At 41.9% G+C, this 19169-nt stretch overlaps 1 protein-coding gene across 1 annotated transcript; it reads left to right on the forward strand.

The window, feature by feature from the left end:
- Nucleotides 1–3481: 3481 nt before the first annotated feature.
- LOC138971824 (tRNA wybutosine-synthesizing protein 2 homolog) lies at nt 3482–16265 on the forward strand. Its single transcript, XM_070344646.1, has 6 exons — nt 3482–3684; nt 4861–5219; nt 6981–7131; nt 8954–9063; nt 10138–10295; nt 11116–16265. Exons 1-6 carry the CDS (start codon nt 3638–3640, stop codon nt 12049–12051), a joined length of 1761 nt encoding a protein of 586 aa, XP_070200747.1. The 5' UTR covers nt 3482–3637; the 3' UTR covers nt 12052–16265.
- The last annotated feature ends 2904 nt before the right edge of the window (nt 16266–19169 follow it).

Raw genomic sequence — 19169 nt, forward strand, 5'->3', positions numbered from 1 at the left:
AAATAGTGCTTGTCGGGAAAGATAGGACTATCTTCTGTCAAAATGACTTATTTGCAGCTTTTGTTGTTTGAGCCTTGTTACACGTAGGGCTATTTGTTCACCAATCAAAAGGAAAAACCGTCACATTCATATACCCGAAGTGCTGAAGGGTCCTGGGACAAGTCGCGTAAGGCGAAAATACAATATTTAGTCAAGTAGCTGTCGAACTCACAGAATGAAACTGAACGCAATGCCATTTTTCAGCAAGACCGTAGCATCGTCAGTCCACCGCTCATGGCAAAGGCAGTGAAATTGACAAGAAGAGCGGGGTAGTAGTTGCGCTAAGAAGGATAGCACGCTTTTCTGTACCTCTCTTTGTTTTAACTTTCTGAGCGTGTTTTTAATCCAAACATACCATATCTATATGTTTTTGGAATCAGGAACCGACAAGGAATAAGATGAAAGTGTTTTTAAATTGATTTGGACAATTTAATTTTGATAATAATTTTTATATATTTAATTTTCAGAGCTTGTTTTTAATCCGAATATAACATATTTATATGTTTTTGGAATCAGCAAATGATGGAGAATAAGATAAACGTAAATATGGATCGTTTTATAAATTTTTATTTTTTTTTACAATTTTCAGATTTTTAATGACCAAAGTCATTAATTAATTTTTAAGCCACCAAGCTGAAATGCAATACCGAAGTCCGGGCTTCGTCGAAGATTACTTGACCAAAATTTCACTGCCTTTGCCATGAGCGGTGGACTGACGATGCTACGAGTATACGGTCTTGCCGAAAAATGGCATTGCGTTCAGTTTCATTCTGTCAATAAAATTAATAATCATTGATTACATTTTAATTGTCTGTAGCTTTGTCCGAAAGCTTGATTTTTAGTGGTGAAGGTTGAAAGTAAAAATTTACAAAAATGCGCTTGAAAAAGTGTAAATAATCACAGTTCAACATTCCCACGTAAATGGAATCAATGGAAAAAATCGATGATGTGATGCTACAACACCTATAAGTGTAAACAAAAGTTATGTGATAATCTACTAATTAAGAGAAAAGATTTGTAATTTTGTGGAGAAACTCACCTCGCGTGTCCTGATCCCGCGGCTTTTAGTCGATGTGTTCTGCGCGAGGTTAGAATCCGGTACCATTCTAGAATGGACCGGGTCCAGGTTGGAATTCCAACCCTGCGCAAGTACAGAGGTGCCATTCTAGAATGGTACCCTTGTTGCTGGTCCATTCATCGCGAGAGTGAATAAAGGGGGCCGTAATGTTTGTAGGTAAGACAGAGTTGTCTTCCCTTGAATTATCTCCACCTGCACCTTCCCTTTGATAAAATGGGGCTGATTTGTCTACCCCTGAAAAAAATCCTTTGGCGATCTTGCGATGTCATGTCATGTCAAGAAAGTTGACACTCCTGAGTACGCAATAAACAAAGGCAGACCATAGCAAGGGGGACTACCAGGGCAGTAATGTTTCCAGGGCAGTTGTTTTTGTGATGAGAGCCGGTTGCGGCCGCTTGCAATGTCAGCGCTGTCTCCCTCTCGGACTGAATGTCCGGTTTTTTGACAATTTTTTTGACAGACAGACAGACAGACAGACGGTCAGACCGACTAACCGACAGACAGACCAACAGAAGGACAGAGTGAGTTATAGAGCTGTTGTCACAGGTTTAAAAAAAGTTGACATTAACATAAACAGAAATCAACAACAACTTTTGTCTGGTTTTATAATATTATGGGAAAACATTGAAAGCAATTCATAGTAGTAGTACTACCACAACAAATACTCTCAAATGGGAATTCCATGCCTAAAAGTTTGACAGTTTTTATTTAATCTATCAGAATCCCCACCTTCCAAACTGTGATATGCCCACGTTTCAAACTCCTACAACCCTGCATTACTACTACACAAAAGAACGAAGTTCCAAGAATGATATCCTGGTGCACATTTATTTGTAGAGGAAGTACCAATCATTCAAGAGAGTTCACTTGATTTACAAATGGATTGGAGGTCTGTCATTTCCAAGCAACTGAATTGTAGCTTAAAATCAGTGAATACCCTTTATTTCTGACCAAGCCTCATTGCAATGACAGTCAATTAATTTTTCTCTCCAAAATCACAACATTATACCATGTCATACTTTCAAATAACCTCTAATTGCCCTTGAAAAAAATACAGGCTCCTGACGTTCTCAGTGCCCAGTGACGGCAGAGATTGACGAATTGCAATTCAACCGTGTAGCAAGATGACACCACTTGAGCCAGAGGTCAACTAATGATTAGTAATGACATTCCAATTCACAGCATCTTGATTGACAAGCTTGATTTTCCGTAATAACTGTGGAAAGTCAGAATTTTCAAAAATTTCCCCTGAAAAGCATAAATACTCGAAGCTCAGCGTTCACAAATGAATCAAATGAAAGAATGAAATCGATGATTAGATGCCACAAGACCTTATGTCGAAATACAAACGCCAGTTATGGGATGATATGTCATTTTGGAGAAAACAGAGACGATTTTCTACAGAAACTAGCCTCGCCTTTGCCGATTTTCGTGGGGCCCACCGCAGCCAATTGCTTTCGTTGTGGTCGGCGCTCATAACGAGGGGTTTGCTATGGCTGCGAGTCTTGTGGTCAAAGCAGCACCGTTCTTAAGAGGCGCATGCCTGATAGAACGTTAAAGCTAGTTAAAAAAAAAAAAAAAAAAAAAAAACCTTTCCCTCGCTCTAACTATATAGCAGGGCCGTAGCAGCCCTACCGGCCACTCCGGCCATGGCCGGACCAGTTTTTTGTTAAAAAAAAAATCGTCTTCATAAGCTTCAGCGCTGTGTTAGGAGGAAGGAGGGGTCGTGACTTAGATCGCACAATGACAGCGCTAAGCGAGAAATTGTCACTAATAGTTGAGGAGAACATAATGGCCAGGGACCGTACCTTTTTATTTTTTTTATGGCCGGACCACTTTTAGGAGCTGTGCTACGGCACTATATAGTCACATTATATATCGATACAAAGCTAAAGACTTTATCTTCACAATTCAGAAGACCAACTTCATGTATATGAATAAGATTAAAAGTTACAAGCGAGATCGGCAAAACACTGTCAGTCCCGAAATTTCCGTTCGTAGTGTCTCTCAAAATCGTAATCACTTTCAGAACATCACAATCCCAATTCACGATGTCTTTGAGTAAAGTGTAAAAAACCCGAAAAAACCCCAACCAAACACACAAAAAACAAAAACAAACAGAAAATCCACATTTGTGGCTTTGGCTGTGTGATAGTCTAACTGAAATGACTATTCCAACTTGGACCCAAATTCCAACCTTGCGCACGGCCGATTCTAGAATGGACCAGCAACAAGGGTACCATTCTAGAATGGCACCCCTGTACTTGCGCAGGGTTAGAATTCCAACTTGGACCCGGTCCATTCTAGAATGGAACCGGATTCTAACTTCGCGCAGAACATATGCAACCGATCCCGCGGCTTTCAGTCGACGCAACCGTGGAGTAGCAGACGACAACATCAGACGAGCCTGCAAGGGAAGTCACTATTGCCAACTCTTAGCCTTAGGGGAAGCTACTCTGGTCAGATAGCACTTCATGAATTTCATACAATGATTTCTCTTGATCCTGCTCTCGTTCAAAAATGAAGACAGCAGTAGTTGTCCCACGGTTGGAAGCCCAGTCAGCGAGGTAGGCATTCACACAAGATTGCAACATTTTATTCAGCCAAGTGTGTTGTAAAATTCACAAGAAATATGTAGCTTGGAAACTGATGGCAGGCACTCATCAATCAACACAGTTACACACTAAGTCGTGACACTATCATACACGCAACCCGTTGCGACGATAACCTAAAAAGGTTCCTGCAATGTATCGATCCTGATCCTGATCCTGATCCAACCCCCTCGGCACACACTCACACACAACACGCAGATTAGAATGATGAGACGTTAGAAAGAATTCAGCCGGTAATGTTGAACTTTAGGGTATTAAATTCATAGCACATAATTGTCAATTGATTAAATTTGCTCGTTTATCTTATCAAAATATATTATTGTCCTATAGGCAAGTATATTTGGCCTTTTAAGGGCATGATCTGGGTTATACGTTGTTAAATTACAAAAAAACAAAAAAAAAGCATTTTGTTTATATTTGTCAAAGGAGGAAATATCCCAGTAAGCCGACAGGGGAGGCAACTCTGTCTTGTAAATGATGTCCCTTGGTTGACAATGTATGCATTTTCGCGTCATTTTCGTCGATAAAACAACCAAATTAATTAATTATGCTTAATGTTTCAAGCTCAATCCGTCACTTAATTTTACGACAAATGTTCTTTGGCTTGATTATAGGGACTTGTATTAAAAATAAGAAAGGAATGCCACTGGATTCTGAATCTGAGCTATGAATTTAACATGCTAAAGTTCAACATTACCACTCTGCCCATATGAGTCATACTAGTACTAGTAATTATTCTCTTCTGCTTTCTGCAGTGAGCGAACACACAAACCAGAACGACCACCTGTCCAAAACAACCACACGAAAGGGTCACCAACCAGCTTTTTCTCTATAATTCACCTTTCCATAGCAACCACCTGTCTATAAAGGCCACATGTGGGTGGTCGTTATAATTATAGACAGGTTCCACTGTATTCCCATTGCTGAAGTGCAGGATAATATATATGAATGTAGCGTGTCCCCGATTCACTTTGATTTTAAAAATAGAGGAAACCTGTCACCGTGTCAGTCTGTAGTGTATGTTTATGACTCTTAAATCTAAGGAAATAGGAAAATATGATCAGAAGAATCATCTTTATAAAAGGTTATTGGCATGATTGTTATCAATTGTATCACTTCTCTGACAAACAGGAAGCTGCTTGAAAAGAAAGGCCTTTGGGACAAGAAACGAAAACTTCAAAAACATAATGACAACACCGTCGCCATCCCAATCAAGACAGACGACTTGTCTCTTCTTTCTCGATACCTTCAGCGTGATGAAGGCAGTATTTCCATCATCCAGGCCGACCTACCTCCGTCCAAAATGCAGCTGATAGTAACGCCAGCACGGCAACTGAATCAGGCCGTCGTAGAACTGATGGAACAGTGCAGTGCGTCTGAATCAAGGATGTGTAAGATGATGGAGGAAATTCCGAGGCACTGGGAGAGGCACGGAGATCTGGTCCTGTTGCCATCTAATGCCTTTGTTTCCCAGGATTGGAACGAGCTAGGTAAATATGATGATTGCACCCCACAATCCAAGTTTTGTGTGATTTAATTGTTATTTAGCTATCAGCTGTACAGATAATCTAAGTTGCCGTCCCTTACGTTCAGAAACTATGTCCACTGAGGAAGGAATTTCAGGTTAGATAAGCGTAAAGAACTCCCATGTAAACTGCATACACACTATCACAGCAAAGTACGTGTAAAAAAAGTGCTGTTTGAAACTCTTATCGAACCTCAGAAATTAAACTTTGCGTTGAAAGATTTTTTGCATTGTTTTGAAGCTATAGCTACAGATGTAAAAAAAAGTCAAGAACTTTAGAAGACACCTGGGAGCACAGAATGTTGATATTTAACATAAGAACATATCTATCTATATATACGGCTTGTGTGTGTCTGTCTGTCACTTCGCGATGCATGGCCAAAGTTCTCGATGGATCTGCTTCACATTTGGTGGGCATATTCAGGTAGACCCCGGACACAATCTGGTCGATGAAAATTTTCAACACGTGCTCTCAGCGCGCAGCGCTGAACCGATTTTGGTTTTTATGGTTTTTCTGTACATCCATTCCCAGTAACTCTTCCTTATCTTCTCCAGTGTTTTGCGCGTTTATCTCCCTTCCTTCATGTGGCGTCAATCGCGTACCGGGTATTAGGCTCTACTTCTTTCCGGCGAAGCCGGGTATTCATCTAGTAAATATATATATATATATAATGTGTTAGCCAGTCTAAAATACATGTAGTGTTTTACATAATTGAATGTGGGAAAGATAATTGGTTGGAAAATATGGTTGAACCTATTGTTTTAACAAGCAAGGTTTGATGCATCTTTTGTGTCTCTTATTATTGCATGTTTAAAATCATGACAGTAGTGATGTACAGTCAAACCCTTGCGACCACCTAACCACAGCGACCACCTCTCAAAAGCGACCACCTATAACCACAGCGACCACCTCTCAAAAGCGACCACCTATAACCACAGCGACCACCTCTCAAAAGCGACCACCTATAACCACAGCGACCACCTCTCAAAAGCGACCACCTAACCACAGCGACCACCTCTCAAAAGCGACCACCTAACCACAGCGACCGCCTCTCAAAAGCGACCACCTAACCACAGCGACCACCTCTCAAAAGCGACCACCTAACCACAGCGACCACCTCTCAAAAGCGACCACCTAACCACAGCGACCACCTCTCAAAAGCGACCACCTAACCACAGCGACCACCTTTCAAAAGCGACCACCTAACCACAGCGACCACCTCTCAAAAGCGACCACCTAACCACAGCGACCACCTCTCAAAAGCGACCACCTCTCAAAAGCGACCACCTCTCAGAAGCGACCACCTCTCAAAAGCGACCACCTCTCAAAAGCGACCACCTCTCAAAAGCGACCACCTAACCACAGGGAGTACTTTGAAGGATCCAAGACGAGTGTAAATTTCTTCAATATAATTCCCCTTTCCAAACCACCCTATTGTCTATAACGACCACTTCTGGTTGCTCCCTTGGGTGCTCATCGTAGACGGGCTCTACTGTACAGTGAAACCCCCATTTAAAGACCTCCAAAAATATGAGAAAATCAGGTCTTAAAAAGGAGGTCGTCTTAAAGTGGAGGTAATTTTACAGATGTTATTAACAGAAAGTCTGAGAAAACTGGGTCTTAAAAGGGAGGAAGTCTTAAATTGGGGGGTCTTAAAAGGGGGATTCCACTGTACAAGTATTTTTTTAACTGACAATCGCATATCTTTGGCATTTAATGTTCCAGGAAAGAAGCTGTGGACAACTGTGGCCAAGTGTACTGGTGCACAGCGGGTTGCGAGACAAGCGGCTGTGACTGCAAACGGTTACCGCACCCCTCAGGTGACTGTGCTGCGGGGAAACAGCGGAGTTGTGCAGCATGTTGATAATGAAATCAGGTTGGTACGATGCATTTTTCTGTGGGCCTGGATCTTGGTTTGCAACAGAAGATTTGGTTGTGATGATATACTTAATTTTCTCAATGAGGATATATGTAGCTGTTAAGGGCGGGGAGATAGCACAGTTGGTAGCGCGATTGCTTTGAAACCATTTCGACACTGTCTCCATTAGGCTAGACACATTAGGTTGGATTTTCTCCCAGTCAGACTCTCCTTGGTGTCCGAACATCCCTGTGTGTACGCATGATAAAGATCCAAGGTTCACAGCAAAATTCTGAGAGTAAGAGCTTAAAAATCACAAACACACAGGTGGAAAAAAATAACAAGTCGCGTAAGGCGAAATTACTACATTTAGTCAAGTAGCTGTCGAACTCACAGAATGAAACTGAACGCAATGCATTTTTTCACAATGACCGTGGTCCGCCGCTTGTGCATAACGGAGTGAAACTGACGAGCCTCTTCAGCGCGGTAGTGGTTTCGCTGTGCTGCATAGCACGCTTTTCTGTACCTCTCTTCGTTTTAACTTTCTGAGCGTGTTTTTAATCCAAACATATTATATCTATATGTTTTTGGAATCAGGAACCGACAAGGAATAAGATGAAATTGTTTTTAAATCGATTTTGGAAATTTAATTTTGATCATAATTTTTATATTTTTAATTTTCAGAGCTTGTTTTTAATCCAAATATAACATATTTATATTTTTTTGGAATCAGGAAATGATGTAGAATAAGATGAACGTAAATTTGGATCGTCTTATTTAAAAAAAAATTTATTACAATTTTCAGATTTTTAATGACCAACGTCATTAATTAACTTTTAAGCCACCAAGCTGAAATGCAATACCGAAGTCCGGCCTTCGTCGAAGATTGCTTGGCCAAAATTTCAATCAATTTGATTGAAAAATGAGGGTGTGACGTCATCAAAGGTATTTATCGAAAAAAAGAAAAAAATGTCCGGGGATATCATTCCCAGGAACTCTCATGTCAAATTTCATAAAGATCGGTCCAGTAGTTTGGTCTGAATCGCTCTACACACACACACGCACAGACACACAGACACACACACACACACACACACACACACACACACACACACACACACACACACACACACACACACACACACACACACATACACCACGACTCTCGTCTCGATTCCCCCTCTATGTTAAAACATTTAGTCAAAACTTGACTAAATGTAAAAATGGTAATGCCCTACTGTATGGCAGCTTGCTTATCCCACTTGCGCTCGGAAGCGAGAGGTTGCGAGTTCGACCCTGGGTCAGGGCGTTAGCAATTTTCTCCCCCCTTTCCTAATCTAGGTTGTGGGTTCAAGTGCTAGTCTTTCGGATGAGACGAAAAACCGAGGTCCCTTCGTGTACACTACTTTGGGGTGTGCACGTTAAAGATCCCACGATTGACAAAAGGGTCTTTCCTGGCAAAATTGTATAGGCATAGAAAAAATGTCCACCAAAATACCCGTGTGACTTGGAATAATAGGCCGTGAAAAGTAGGATATGCGCGGAAATGGCTGCGATCTGCTGGTCGATGTGAATGCGTGATGTATTGTGTAAAAAATTCCATCTCACACGGCATAAATAGATCCCTGCGCCTTGAGTCCGAGTCTGGAGATACGCGCGCGATATAAGACTTCATATAACAATAACAATGTAAATTTAAGCCTCATGGTCAGGTCTGAGACAGTGAGGTGAACTGTCTTCACAGGGCAGAGTGGGCCTTCAAAGTTTACATGCGCAAAATATGTGTCCATGTACTTCCAGTTTGTCCAGTGGTTATTCAACTTTATGCATACATTTTCAGGTATGAGTACGACATCACCCGCTGTATGTTCAGTGCTGGCAACATCACGGAAAAGCTGCGCATCGCTCGTTTGAACTGCCAGGGAGAAACTGTCCTGGACTTGTATGCTGGTAAAGTACTTTTGAGCATGACCTTTTGGTTGTTCTGTGTGTGTGACGTCTGTGTGTGTGTGTGAGATTAGATTTGGGAAGGTTGTATAATTGTTGTTGATGTAGTTGTTGTTGTTGAATTTACAAATTTAAGGTTGAAGCTGTGATAAATATTTGGCTCACGTAAGTGTAGCCTATGCGATCGTAACTTTGTCTGTCTGTGCGTGCGTGCGTGCGTGCGTCTGTGCGTGTGTATGTCTGTGGTAGAAACTCTAACATTTGAAGACGTCACATTACATTGACGTCACATTATGACGTAAGAGGGTTAGACGTCACGCGAAGGAAGTACTGAAAGTCTCGGTCATTATTATTATTTTGAGCGCGCCGAGACTAGTTGGCAGTCGTGTCCTTGTAAGTAGGCTACATGCAGACAGACAGATCTAGATCTAGTGTCTCGCTTTTTTGCACAGTTTCACCTATGCTCTTTCTGTGTGTGTGTGTGTGTGTGTGTGTGTGTGTGTGTGTGTGTCTGTGTGTCTGTGTGTGTGTGTGTGTGTGTGACGGAGTGATCGAGTTTGTGTTACTGTTTGTCGATTTCTTACGTGAGCCTTGATGGCTTCGCCTCTTGTTTTGTTTTATTTCACAGAAGTCAACACCAAATGTGTGTGTGTGTGTGCATGTGTGTATGTCTCGACACTCTTTCCTTCTCCTGACGTAGTGCTTGTGTATCTTGCATTTCAGGGTAACCAAGACTGTTGAATTAATCAGAAACACAAGGGGAAGGGAGAAAACTCTTTCTGTAACCTTCATTCAGTTTCCACAGAACCACTGACTGGGCTGCTTCAGTTGTGCTTTGTCAGATGCCACAAAGTGAACTCGGATGATGGATCTCTATGATTTATGTGTGCGTGTTGCAGGAATCGGTTACTTCACGCTGCCGTACTTGGTGCATGCTAGTGCAGCCCTCGGATGATGAATCTCTATAATTTATGTGTGCGTGTTGCAGGAATCGGTTACTTCACGCTGCCGTACTTGGTGCATGCTAGTGCAGCCCTCGGATGATGGATCTCTATGATTTATGTGTGCGTGTTGCAGGAATCGGTTACTTCACGCTGCCGTACTTGGTGCATGCTAGTGCAGCCTATGTCCACGCCTGCGAGTGGAACCCGGACGCTGTAGCTGCACTCAAGCGGAACTTACGACTTAACAACGTGCATCATCGATGTTCTGTACACCAGGGCGATAACAGACAGGTGTGTCCATTTTCTGTTCTTACAAACTCAACCTGTGTGCTACTGCTAAGCCCTAAAACAAAGACAAACAAGTCACCTATAGCAAAATTAATGTTTTCAATCTCATTCTGTGTGAAACTGAAGGCACTGCACTTTTTTTTCACTGAGAATTGTATCCCATAGGTTTGCCAAAACTACCCCCTCACACCCATACACACACACACACCACCCTCAAATAGCGCAGTCGGTAGCGGCGCTGGCTTCAAAACCAGTTGTCGCTATCGGCGTAGGTTCGATCCCCACATTCAGCGAGGGATTTATTTCCCAGAGTCAACCTTGTGCAGACTCTCCTCGGTGGCCGAACACCCCCGTGTACACGCATGCGCACGATAAAGAACCCAAGTTTACAGCGAAAGTCTCAGGGCTTGGAAACATTAATACACGCATGCAGGGAGAAAGAAAAAAAGTATAGCACTGTATACTTTATAGCAGCTCGCTTTCCCCAGGGAGAAAGCAGCCCGAACTTCCATGTGAAAAATGTGAGAAAAAAAAGACTTTAATTCTTATACATGTATCAACAAAAACACTTTTTTCTTTTTTTCTGGTTAGTATTGTGTACTTTTTTTCATTTCTTTTTCATGATTTCATTTTATTTATATGTTTGGGTTGTTCTTGGTTGTTTTTTTTGGGGGGGGGTGGGGGGGGGGGGGGGGGGGGGATGGCGATTATTTTGTTTGTCAGGTGGTTTTTTTTCATTTTCCCTTTGTTGTGCACCCATGTGCTTGTTTGCATTTATCTATTTTGTGTTTCTGTCATAACTTGCTATTTATGCCTGTTGCAGCTTACACTCAGAGGAGTAGCAGACAGAGTGAATCTTGGTCTCATTCCCAGCTCCGAGGAGGGATGGCCCGTTGCGTGCAGAGCTCTCAAGCCAAGCGGGGGTGTCCTTCACATCCACGGCAACGTCAACACCCACACCGCAGCCTGTGAAAACCTCAAGGTGCGTGGAGGCACGCAAGCTGAGAGCGGCATGCCTGTCTCTTTAGCCGCGGATGATTCTGGAGGCAACAACTGTCATGGGTTTTACGATGAAGATGAGATAGGGAAAGGGACACAACCAGACATTGAAACAAGAGATCAACCATTGCAACAACCTCACAGTTCGCTCCCTTTGAAGCTGGCTGATAGTACAGAGTTCTTAACAGATCTTTCTCAGTGTTCTCTTGCAGAAGATGAAAACGGGAATTCCAAGAATATTCCTGGTAAGTTTGAGTCTGATGTGAAAACAGGGACCAGCAGCTGCCTTTCTTCTCAACGGCAGCTGTCTCAAGTTGAGACTGACAGTTTTACCAATGAGCGAATTCAGGCAATGGAGACAGTGAAGCAGACTTCAAAGTATGAATGTCGCACATCCATGATAACAAAGGGTGTTTCTGAACCACAATGTTCACATCGGCAATTGTGTCAGGTTGAGAATGCCAGTTTCAACCCCGAGCAAACTCAAACATCAAAAACAGTGGAGCATGCTTCAAATCACAAACGTCAGACATTCATGATGGGAGAGGGTATTCCTGGACCAAAATCTCAGACTAAGTCAAAGACAGAAGCATGGCGGAAATGGGGGGAGAGTGTGTGTACCAGCATAACATCGCTGTTGGGGAGTGAACATGGAGGGTGTTGGCAGACTTCAGTGATGCATGTCGAGCAGGTCAAATCATACGCTCCTCATGTCCATCACATTGTGGTTGATGTTGCCTGTACTCCTTTCAGCACATAGCTACAGTGAACGTGTGGGCGAGAGTGTGTGTGTGTGCGTGCATGCCTGTCTGTGCGCATGGTGTGTGCGTGCGGGTGGGCGTGCGTGTGTGTGACAACAGATAGCCTAAGTGAATAGGGCCAACAAAAAAATAGGTCTGTTTACGGTAACATAGGGTGAAAAAATAGGGTCGGTAGGTCGGCTTTTTTTTCAAATTCTTTTTTTCAATTTTTTTTTTTTTTTTTTTTTCTCCCCTCTCTATGATGTATCACAGTTCATTTCTTCTCATCAATCCCTGTTTTTGCCTGTTGAAAAACGTTAATGATACTAAAACTCGCTGGATAGGTACTGATAATTTTCACCCCATCCTTTTCATAACAACATTTATCAAGCTTTACAGCTAGCGGGTGGCGAACACCACTGCGTGCACCCATTTTGAAAGGAAGTAACACGAGTGACGACCATTTACTCCTAACAGTACTTTGAGCTTACCTCCCTTCTGTCGTCTGCTGTTTGAGCGCAAACAGCTCTATTTTGGATGCGGGATTTTTTTGTTGGTTTTTTTTGTGTTTTTTTTCAGACGATCCAAAAAAAAGATTAGGGTCGGGCCTAAAATCTAGGGTCGGTCGGGTTACCGTAAACAGACATTTTTTTTTTTTTGGCCTAGCCATTTATTGTGTGCGAGTGGTCGGGATCGGACGCAGTTCAGGACTGGCTAAGAAAGATCCATGTATAGATCTGTGGGTTTTTGTTTTGTTTTTTTGTTCTATGGTTTTATTTTTTTTTTAATTTATCCATTTTAACCAGCATCATACGAAGATGTCAACACCTCATCAAAGAATTTTTCTTCCAGTTTCGCTGTAGATAAAAGCATTATGCATTCACTTTGCACTAAATCAAAAGCTGTGTTAAACTTACTAAAACATGCAGTGCTTCTCTACAATAGGCGTGTTTTTTATAACCATAAAACTGTCCTTAAGTTGACCTCTGCTACTTATTCAGAGTCGAAATATGTTTCTCTTTGTAATTCCCGTCAAGATGAAGAACCCTTTTTTCTTAATTTTTTTTCCAAGCACATCATTGTGGGGCTTTTAATGAATAAATAGATTTGTGGTGCTTTCTACCATCCCAGTCAGCACGGAGTATTGAGGCAATGTTGTCTCAACATTGGTTTATTGTTGGATATCAAGCTCACTCTCACAAACGGTGTTTCTTCCATCGCCACTCCGCGATCGGCAATCTCTGGCTGCGCCGTGGGCGCAGCTGTCACCGAGTGTTGCTCGATCGAGACAGTAAACATTGGTTCACAGCGAATTGCGGGCTCGCGCAAGATTGTGATGTCAGACGACTTTCGACGCATGCGCCAATCAAGGAAATTGCCAATCTCTCGTGCAGTCGGTCCCTTCTGCGGGATGGGTTACACCTTGGAGTAGCGTGTTCGGCGGATGGGTCGGGCTGCACGTGAGAGGGGTCCTGTATCAAAGTGGCAGTTGTGTGTGTAGGGCCTATTGAGTAAAATATTCCTACGCCTAGATATGTGATTGTTAGCTTTTGCATTCAGTGTAGTCAGTCAGCTTTTGTACACCGGCGCAGCAGCAGCAAAGTTTTTTGCCAGCAAAGCTGACTTGGACATTTTTACTCAGTTCTTTTTACTTCAAAAATTTTATACGCAGCAGTGCAAAATGACTGACAGAGACAGTTCCAAATTCAAGTTTGACAAGTGGGTAAAACAGCTCCCTTCTACGGTGGCAGAAATTTTGGTGGAGGCCGGTTTTGACACGCACATCGCACTGGTAAATGCCACGAGGGCCAGTGTGACTGAACTCAAACTAAAGCCGGGCCACCATGTTGCTACTTTGGCTCTGATACGTGAACTTCAGGGCGACGATGGGCCACTGTCAAGAGAGCAGGCAGCGGCGACATCACCGGCGACGACAGCGGCTACGGCAGCAACGTCCCTCGACGAGTTATTGCAGAGGTCAACGACCGGCACGGGCGCCGCGACGCCGCTGGACGGAGGCCGTGTAGACCTGGATCCTACAGTTTTTCTGAACACACAGCGTGTGTGTGATGGGGTCGGGGGTGTCTGTAGCTTTCCCATTCCTGAATTAAATTGAACCTTGAAAATCGACTCTTTCTACATACACGAAATTATATAAATTTAAGAAGGCTATTAAAATTATACTGCTCATTGATCTGAATACGGTTCTTAAAAATTGAGTGAGACTTGCGTGTGTGCTTGATAGTATATTTGAAGGTGTGTTTTCTGGAATATTGTATGTGTATTTGAAATGTTACATGCTTGTGGTTATATGCGTGCATGTGTGAGGCCTCGTGAGTATGTACGGGTTGGTGTGTGTGTGTGTGAACGTCGCTAAAGTACTGACGCCTTCCCTGTCAATTATTTGTTATATTTTTCACCACGTGTTGTCCATAGTATGAATGAATTCTTGACACACACATTCAACTTTTCAAATGCCGGATGCAAATGCAACACATTTGAAATAGTTTTAATCTTAAAGAGTATGTGAATAGGTTTTAAAAGTTATATAAAATGCTAGGGGCAATATTGGTGCAATGTTGTGATAGTGTTGATAGTATTTGTTTTCATTGACATGCTCACAATTAATCCTGTGAAAAAAGTTCATTTTTGAAAGAACAAAATAGAATGAACTTTTTTCACAGGCTTAATTGTGAGCATGTCAATGAAAACAAATACTGTCAACGCTATCACCATATTGCCCCAACATTGTCTCAACATTGAAATCCAACATTGTTCCAACATTGAAATCCAACATTGTTCCAACATTGAAATCCAACATTGATCCATCATTGAAATCCAACATTGTTCCAACATTGAAATCCAACATTGTTCCAACATTGAAATCCAACATTGATCCAACATTGAAATCCAACATTGATCCAACATTGAAATCCAACATTGCCTCAATATTGCAAAAATTTGCACTTCCAATGTTGATCCAATATTGACTTTCAATATTGAGCCACTGTGACCGGCAATGTTGCCTCAATATTGGGGCAATGTTGATGTGCTGACTGGGATGCTGCTTCCCTTTTTTAGGAACAGTGGGCAAAATTTGGATTTTTGTTTTGATTTGGCTGTAGCAATTGTGAGCCATACAGACTTTTAAAAGCAGATAGTGTGTGAAGTTTCAAAACACTACCTTCAAAAACATTTTACAAACTGATCTTTTGAAATCTCGGTATTTTTGAAACTGTGTGGAAAGTTTCCTTGAGACTTCATGTAATCCCCAAACACCATGGGACCTTCCTACTGACCAAGTCTCAAATTAAAACATTTCATGATTTGTAAACAAATAACCAATGATCAATGACCTAATATGAACTACACAGCTAGACTACATAGTATGTACTCTGCCAAGAGGCGTTATTCCTAATCGGATGGTGTGGGTTTTCTTTCAGCCATACATATTAAATTGAATCCTTTTTTTTAAAGTATGGGTCGTACACAAGGCACATCATCTGGACTGTGTATTCCAAGGCAACATCGGTGACGGTTCAGTGACAATCAATCAATATGAGGCTTATATCGCGCGTATTCCGTGGGTACAGTTCTAAGCGCAGGGATTTTTTTTTTTTTAATATTTTTATTCAAGGCGCAGGGATTTATTTATGCCGTGTGAGATGGAATTTTTTTTTACACAATACATCACGCATTCACATCGGCCAGCAGATCGCAGCCATTTCGGCGCATATCCTACTTTTCACGGCCTATTATTCCAAGTCACACGGGTATTTTGGTGGACATTTTTATCTATGCCTATACAATTTTGCCAGGAAAGACCCTTTTGTCAATCGTGGGATCTTTAACGTGCACACCCCAATGTAGTGTACACGAAGGGACCTCGGTTTTTCGTCTCATCCGAAAGACTAGCACTTGAACCCACCACCTAGGTTAGGAAAGGGGGGAGAAAATTGCTAACGCCCTGACCCAGGGTCGAACTCGCAACCTCTCGCTTCCGAGCGCAAGTGCGTTACCACTCGGCCACCCAGTCCTTACAACAAACATTGCATAACTCAGTTTAATGTTGAAGTTGAAAAGAAGTGTGAAACAGGGGACCTCCAAATATGAGACAGCATCATTAAAAGTCCCATACTGTTGTGCCAACAATATTTCACGCAAACTCGTACACGCTCCCACATTATTGAATGTATTTGCCAGTGGCTGAAAATAAAAAAATTGAACAAGTTAAGCATGAGTCTTGAAATTGGTGATTATTTTGTGGTACAGTCTGTCTGTATCCAAGTGCGTTTGTGTAAGCATGTGTGTATGTCTGAGGGAGGTGTGTGTGTGTGTGTGTGTATGTCTGAGGGAGGTGCATGTGTGTGTGTAGATGAGTGATTCCCCAAAAAGTATTGGACAGACAGGCGCTGTGGCGGGGTGGTAAGACGTCGGCCTCTTAATCGGAAGGTCGAGAGTTCGAATCCCGGCAGCGGCCGCCTGGTGGGTTATGTGGAGATTTTTCCGATCTGCCAGGTCAACTTATGTGCAGACCTGCTAGTGGCTTTTCCCCCTTCGTGTGTACACGCAAGCACAAGACCAAGTGCGCACGGAAAAGATCCTGTAATCCATGTCAGAGTTCGATCGGTGGGTTATAGAAACACGAAAATACACAGCATGCTTCCTCCGAAAGCGGCGTATGGCTGCCTTAATGGCGGGGTAAAAACGGTCATACACGTAAAATTCCACTCGTGCAAAAACACGAGTGTACGTGGGAGTTTCAGCCCACGAACGCAAAAGAAGAAGAAGAAGAAGTATTGGACAGATGTTCATGAAACTTTACATTTGAATTCTTTCTATTACCCGGAGTCTTTTTTTCCATAAAATTGCGTGATGAAGTGATTCATCTCTTAAAAAAGTTGATGACGTGATTTCATTTTTCAGTCAAATTCATTGAAATTGTTATCAAACATTCGTTGACCTGGTCCAGACTAAGTGATTGCATTTCAGCTTGGAAGCCTACTTTCTTAAAGCTTAATTCATTAGACAATGTATTGTGTGGTTTTTTTTTTTATATCAGACTTTTCAAAGACAGAATGCACTTCAACTTTTTCTGAAACGTCATGCCTAGACGTACGTCACATCAATTATATACAAAGTAAGCCCTTGGTAAACACTCACGCATTTCAACAGTCAAAACAACCCTCGTATGAGTTAATTCAAAGCAAATTCTTCTTCTTCTTCTTCTTCTTCTTCTTCTTTATTTCCGTCGCCATTCTAAACTGACGTTGTTGATGAGACGAAGTCTGCAGTTCGCCGCTGGGTCTACGTTGGACACCACATGCAGTTTCTCCTTCAGGTCCACCATCAAGGGCGGATCAATTCACTTTGGAGGGGGGGGTTACAAAATGACTGCGAAGATACAAGTTGACGGCGCCGAAGGCGCCTAAGCCTCTAGGGGGGTCCGGGGGCATGCCCCCCCCCCCCCCCGGAAAATTTGTTTATCCAAAGAAGCAAAATAGAGCTATCTGGTGCATCCTGAGCCAATAAATTACCTCTTTTTTGGGGGGGTGGGGGGTTACGTAACCCGTGTAACCCCCCCAGATCCGCCCTTGACGATCTCTGACCAAAACCGAGTCGTTTCTCGGGGTTGGACTGGATCGAGGACATATTCTGGGGTCTGCGTGCTTGTTTCACAGCGGGCTATCGACTGAGATTCGATCCAGCCTTACCAAATGAAGGAGGTGTAGACCATAACCGAAATCAGATGAAAAATGTTATGATGTAACGGTTTTTTCGTTTTGTCTTGCAGGAAGCATCACGCTCGTCATACTTGATATGAATTCAAAACAAATGTTCTGCTGTTCTACCTACCTCCACTAACAAACGCTCCAGAAAATACAAATTTAAAACATGTTCACCTTATTTCGATTTAGCTTTGAAACGACCATTTCCTTTTTGACCCAAACTTGACCCAGCTGTGACCTTGAATTTGACTTGCGTGAACTGTGACCAGACTTGGGTCCATTTTAAAGATCTAGCTTTTTTTTTTAAACTTGGAAAAAATTGGTTTTCCTGTGTTTTGTTGTTGTTAATTGTTGTTGTTGTTGTTGTTTATGGTGTGTTTGTTTTACCAAAAGGTGACCTCATTGTGACTTTGAAATGTGACTATGATCAACCAGGCTTATGTTAAATGTTTTGAAATATTCAAACCCTTCTGGGAGTATGTACAATTTGCAAAACTCTAGCTTCAAAAACGTTTTAGAATTTCCATTTTTTACCCAAACATGAGATCGCTGCATGTGACCTTGAAATCTGATCGCTGTGACTTTGAAATCTGACACGGGTAACAACAAGGTCATCAAGCCTTAATTTTTAAGTGTATATAAAGGTTCACAGTTCTAGATTCAGTAACATCTGAGAAAACCTTAATGTTTACGTTTGATCGTGTATGAACGGCCTTACACTATATTCATTACTAAGACTCATGATTGCTCAAAAACACCCGACGTAGTTGCACCAGTTAAAGACAAAGATTTTATTTCAACCGAATTGCTTTAAAATGTCTGGGTGTTTTTCAATTTAACACACCATGAAATGGTGCCATACCTGTTGGAATCGAACACATTTTCACAAAAGAGGCATAACAATTAAGACTGATGGTTTAAACAAGTTTATTCAGTAAATGTCATTTGAATATTGCCGCATACATGGAATAAGGAACATGGAGCACAACAAGCTATAGGCTTATGAGCGTACTCTTAAAAGCAAATGAAATTAAGACTGATGAATTATTTTCAAGAAACGTACCATCAAAAGAGGACATTAAAAAGCATAACAATTTGTGCCAGTTCTGGACAATTGTGAGCATGTACATGAGTGTACATGTGCTCCCTGCTATTTTAAATTCTGGTGTAGAAAAAGTGATGCAATGGGCAAAGAAATGAAAAGTTAGTAGTCTATCAGTGAGTCTAAAACTAATGACTGTCTTTAATAAGAGATATTACAACCGGAAACATTGCCTCTAAAATTTGGTGATGAGATATTAACTGAAACTTTTGGGCGTGTTTCTGCAAAATGATTGTAAATGTAACCATCATGTACACTCTATTGTTGTTAAAAGTGCGTATTTTAGTTGCATGTTTGCGCTCGTTTA

This window comes from Littorina saxatilis, linkage group LG7 (assembly GCF_037325665.1).
Source record: "Littorina saxatilis isolate snail1 linkage group LG7, US_GU_Lsax_2.0, whole genome shotgun sequence".
NCBI lineage: Eukaryota > Metazoa > Mollusca > Gastropoda > Littorinimorpha > Littorinidae > Littorina > Littorina saxatilis.